Source organism: Chrysochloris asiatica, unplaced genomic scaffold (genome assembly GCF_000296735.1).
Source record: "Chrysochloris asiatica unplaced genomic scaffold, ChrAsi1.0 scaffold00039, whole genome shotgun sequence".
NCBI classification, from domain to species: domain Eukaryota; kingdom Metazoa; phylum Chordata; class Mammalia; order Afrosoricida; family Chrysochloridae; genus Chrysochloris; species Chrysochloris asiatica.
The window spans coordinates 4,268,939-4,273,827 of NW_006408557.1; the positions used below are offsets into that span (position 1 = coordinate 4,268,939).

The following is a 4,889-nucleotide window of genomic DNA, read 5'->3' on the forward strand; positions in this document are numbered from 1 at the left end:
GCATCATTGATGGACTCAAGTGTGGCAGCGGTAGTGAGGTTGGCCCAGGATCGGACATTGTTTCGTTCTGCTGTGCATGGAGTTGCTATGAGTCGATTCCGACTCGATGGCACCTGGCAACAACAACAACCACATCTGAGTTCATTTAAAGCATGGCATTCAATAACTTCAAATTTTGCAGATGGAGAAGATAGGTTTTAAAGAGTTAGTGCAGGGATGAAAAAGGCATCTTTCCTCACAAGTGCAATGCAGGTGTTCGGAAACACTAGTGATTGGCAATGGCCTTGGCTGGAGTTACCCTTAACTCTGACCAATGACTGAACCTCTGCCAGAGAGAGAATGTAGATTTCCATATATCCATGAAAAAAGTCAATCATGTTGACCAAGTATTCTGGAATTTGTAGGACAACTGAACTCTGTTTGCCAAAACTAAATCAGAGATTTCTGCTTTCCAAGGGAAAAGCTGAACCAGATCTTGCTTAAGGCAAAGGAGATTAGTGCAGGCAGGAACCTCAGACTTTGACATCAAGACAAACAGGAGGTCACAGCATATCTGTTGAGAGAGGTTTCTGTGGTCACAGAACACACTGAGCAAGAAGACCTCAACAGAGCTCAGGAATCAAACACTGTCAGCCAAAGCTGATTTGAATCTCCTTTAGTCCAGAGAAGTAGAGCATGAAAAATGTTCAATGAGCTGAGGCGATTATCAGACAGAACCAGAGCATATGAAATTGAATGAAGCAGGAGCAAACATGCTAGCTGGGGATGAGGCTTTATGCAGTTAGCAACAGCAAGTCAGTGAACACCAACATGTTGGTTTCATTCAGGTCACCCAAAGGGTCTGGTTGAGAACAAGTCACATGTACACGAAAGTCTTTTAAAGAGCTCTCTTTAAATTTCAGCATTTCTTCTACGTCTGCTTAAATGCAGAGCTTTCTACCATCTTCATATTCAAGCCAGAACACTGAGCTTGGCAAGGAACCTAGTAACTATGCAGCTGGGAAGATTGGAGCTGTTGTCGGGTATGGTTCTCTTTGCTAACCTCAGGTCCCCTGCCTCTTCATGTGGCTGCTGCCAACCTGAGCTTTGGGGAAAAAATTCAGGGGCATGTCCAGGGGTGATGAAGGTTATTACACAAAAGGTCAGCCCACTTGAGTCACAGAGGCCACCCACATGCCTGGCTGATCACCTTTGCACCAGCCTGTAGCAGGTGATGACTGTTATCTTTATCAAGGTCTGAGAACTTGTGGTAAAAATACTCCGGTCCACTGTTTACTGCTGTTCGGGTGTTTACAAGTGACTCTGGAGAGCTGGTGGTCTCAAACCACCAAGCATGTCCAGTGCTTATCCTAGAGGGTCACATAAGTTGTTTTCTTGTTTTTGTTTTTTTAATCTAGGAATGTATGGGAAGAACAGAGTCAATCAGCAAAGGAAAGTACAAGTAAAACCTTGCAAATCACACGCCCAAATAAATGTTGGTTTGACAATCCACCAAAAAAATAGGTTAATCAATCAAGATTATTTCCTTTGTAGTAATGCCAACTCAGTCTATAATAGGAACAGGACTTTCCAAACACAGAGAAAGTACTCTGTTTCATTTCCAAATGCTGTATCTGATTCTGATTATATAATTCTGCCTTTCAAATAGAGACCAAGGGAAAGGATACTGTTACAAAAGAAAGAGTGGGCAAAGGGCCTCCACCAGGTACATACCATTCAAATAAAGCCAAAGCACTTTTAAACCTGCAGGATTCCATTTAATTTTAAGTCTATATAATAACTTGCTTTTCCTAGTAGCCATTAATCTCCCTGGGACTTCAAAATTCTAATTATACAACTCAACATTAAGAAAATTTAATCACACGAGTATGCCATAATTTAAAACGACCCTATCAATCTGAAAAATCATTACCTACCTCATATTTTAGTTTACGTTGAATAGTGCCATTGTGAAGTTTCTCATTATCCTGAAAAGAAAATAAAAAGTCCTTTGTTAAATTATAGTATTTTATAGAAGGGTTAAGTTGATTTGATTAGAAATATTTATGAGAACAAAATTCTAAAGAAACATACTTACCATTCAACAATGACACCGTCTATAGAATTTACATTCCCTAGTTGAACATCTCTGGTAGCGTAGTGGTTACGAATCAGGCTGCAAACCTTAAGGTCAGCGGTTCGAAACTACCAGCTGCTCCGCGGGAGAAAGATGAGGCTTTCTAGTCCCGTAAAGATTTACACCCTCGGAAACCCTATACAGGGTCGCTATGGGTCGGAACCGACTCGATGGCACATAACAACAACAACAACAGTTGAACATCAGAGCATGGTGGCTGTGTAGGATAAGCACTGGTCTGGGAACCACAAGGTCGGTGGTCTAAGCCCACCAGCTGCTCAGCATGAGAAAGATGAGGCTTTCTGCTCTCACAAAGATTTACAGCCTCAGAAACCCTATACAGGGTCGCTATGAGTTGGAACCGACTCCATAGCACTAACAACAATAGGTGAACATTACTTTAGCAATCTATCTGCTTGTAAGACAATTTAACCATTTATTTCTAATCTTCAAATTCTAAATTTAAAGATTTCCTTAGTACAATCCTTAATATGTATGACAGATATGAAATATATTTGTTGATAAAAATTAACTTGTCACAAATAAACATCTGAAAGGCAAAAATGTATATTTCTAATTTGGGTAATTTACAAAATAAATTAAATGCCTTACGGAAATAGGAATTGTTCTTTACATGAAATGGAAAAATAACACATGTAGAATTTTGATAAATCAAGCAGAGTATATACAACATTTTAAGATCTACTAGAAGACGAAAAATTTTAAATAAAATTTTGTCAAAAAATAATTCAAGAATAGTATTTAAAAACTATTAAACTCCATCCAAACAAGATTTGGAGTTCTGGTGTGGCATGTAAGATAAAGCACTGGACCACAAGGTTGGTTTAAAATGCAAGGTCGGCAGTTCAAACCCACCAATCACTCCTTGAAAATCCTGTATGGGGTCACTGTGAGTTAGAACCAACTTGACGGTACTTTAACAAGAAGAAGAAACCAGGATTGAATTTGCATTTTTAGAATGTTCCTTATTCAATCTGTATTTCATTGTAACATCTAAACATTCTCACTTAGAACCAGTAATAAGCCTTCACCACGACCACCACTAACTTAAGTGAATAATCATCTTGAATACAAATGATCATATGACTTGGTTCCTTCAGTTTACCTTTATTGTTTCTGCAGATGTATTGCCACCATCGCCAATCACACGATGAAAATCCTGAAGACGTCGTTGGACTTCTTCTTCAATATAGGCATTGATCCTTAAAACAATGGAACCACATGAAACATGTTGAGTTCCTTTCATTATCACTCCTTCAAAAAAGAGGACTTTCTCATTCGAAACGCCCAACACTAAAACTACCTCTGAACCATGAACATTTTTCTCCTAAGAAACCTAGTGCTAAGTGTGTTCCTCAAACCAGAAGTAAACTGACAAATAACAGAAACTTGGGGAGTGGACAGAAGACTAACTGCTCTCATCCAAAACTTCCAATGTGCTCTTAGTGGAGATTCCACAACAGATCAGGGAGAAAGCAGAGACACTGGGTTCACAAAGCTCCATGGTCTCAGGCAGACACTTCACATGCTGAGCCTCAGTTACTTCAAACATAAAATGGTAATAATTATTTTTCACAGCATAAGGTCATGAAGATAAAAAAGATAGGTGGATGTTGTCTCTGTGAATCCTTGTTAATAACATCAAACAATATCTTGCATTGTTCCTTATCTGTCTTGTCTGTCCAACTGGCCTATCTGCACTAGTTGGTAGAAATCACATTTTCAAGCCACTCTGCAGGATAAAGATGAGGCTTTCTGCTCCTGTAAAGATTTTTAAAGCCTTGGAAAGCCGATACAACAACAATACTATAGGGGTGCTATGAAGTCAGAAACAACTGGAGGCCAATGAGTTTGGTTTGGTTTTCTTTCCAAAATGCCTAGCAGAGAGGAAGCCCCAACAGATGACTTTTGAGGGAACTGTCAACTGCATACAAGAGGTTTCAAAAAGTTCATGGAAGAAATTGCAGTATCTTCTAATTGCATTTTTCCATGAAATTTCTGAAGTCCTCTTATACATAATTATACACAGAATATATGTGAAGTTGTATGATGTACAACCAGCAGCCTTCACCATTCCAGTAGTTCCTGATCTCTGGTTCAGCTGATTTGATCTTAGACTGTTTCATTCACAGGGACCCAAGAGACCAGAGAATGTTAGCTCCATCTAAAATCTTTCTAGAGGCTCAGTGTGCTCAAAGAGAAGTCTTACTAATTTCTAAGCACCCTTTGTCCCCAATTCTACAGAAACCAATTAGATGCATTATTTCACATAAACTGCTTTCCATGTTTACATCTTAGCATATTTTAAAAACAAATAATTTTTAGTTGTACAATTCTGTAACATTAATTTCATTCATGAGGTTGTGTAGCCATCATCACTATCAATTCCAAGTTTCCAATCACCTTCAACCGAAACTCAGTAGTGCTGAAGCTAGCCCTCCTCGAAATCCCTTTCCAGTAGCCATGGTAACAAAGCGAGATTTTAACCCAGGTATCCTAACTCCAATATATATATATATATCTTCTTGTTGTTGTTAAGTGCTGTTGAGTTGTCTCTGACCCATAGCAAGCCTTTATAGGGTTTCTGAGGAGCCACTGGTGAGCTGAACTGCCAACCTTGCAGTTAAAACCAACTTTGCAGTCCAGCATATTTACCTACAGTGCTACACCAGGACTCTCTCACTCACTCTCTGTCTCTCTGTCTGTCTGTCTCTCTCTGTGTCTCTGTCTCTGTGTCTCTGTCTCTGTCTCT

At 39.3% G+C, this 4,889-nt stretch overlaps 1 protein-coding gene across 2 annotated transcripts in view; it reads right to left on the reverse strand.

Moving 5' to 3' along the window:
* The window catches only part of KIF16B (kinesin family member 16B), a 396,905-nt gene that overhangs the window by 151,422 nt on the left and 240,594 nt on the right, over positions 1 to 4,889 (reverse strand). For both annotated transcript variants that reach the window (XM_006860622.1, XM_006860623.1), the window contains 2 exons: positions 3,243 to 3,339; positions 1,917 to 1,967 (listed from right to left, as the gene is read on the reverse strand). In XM_006860622.1, the coding sequence (XP_006860684.1) occupies positions 1,917 to 1,967; positions 3,243 to 3,339 (148 nt within the window). The remainder of the gene's footprint in view (positions 1 to 1,916; positions 1,968 to 3,242; positions 3,340 to 4,889) is intronic.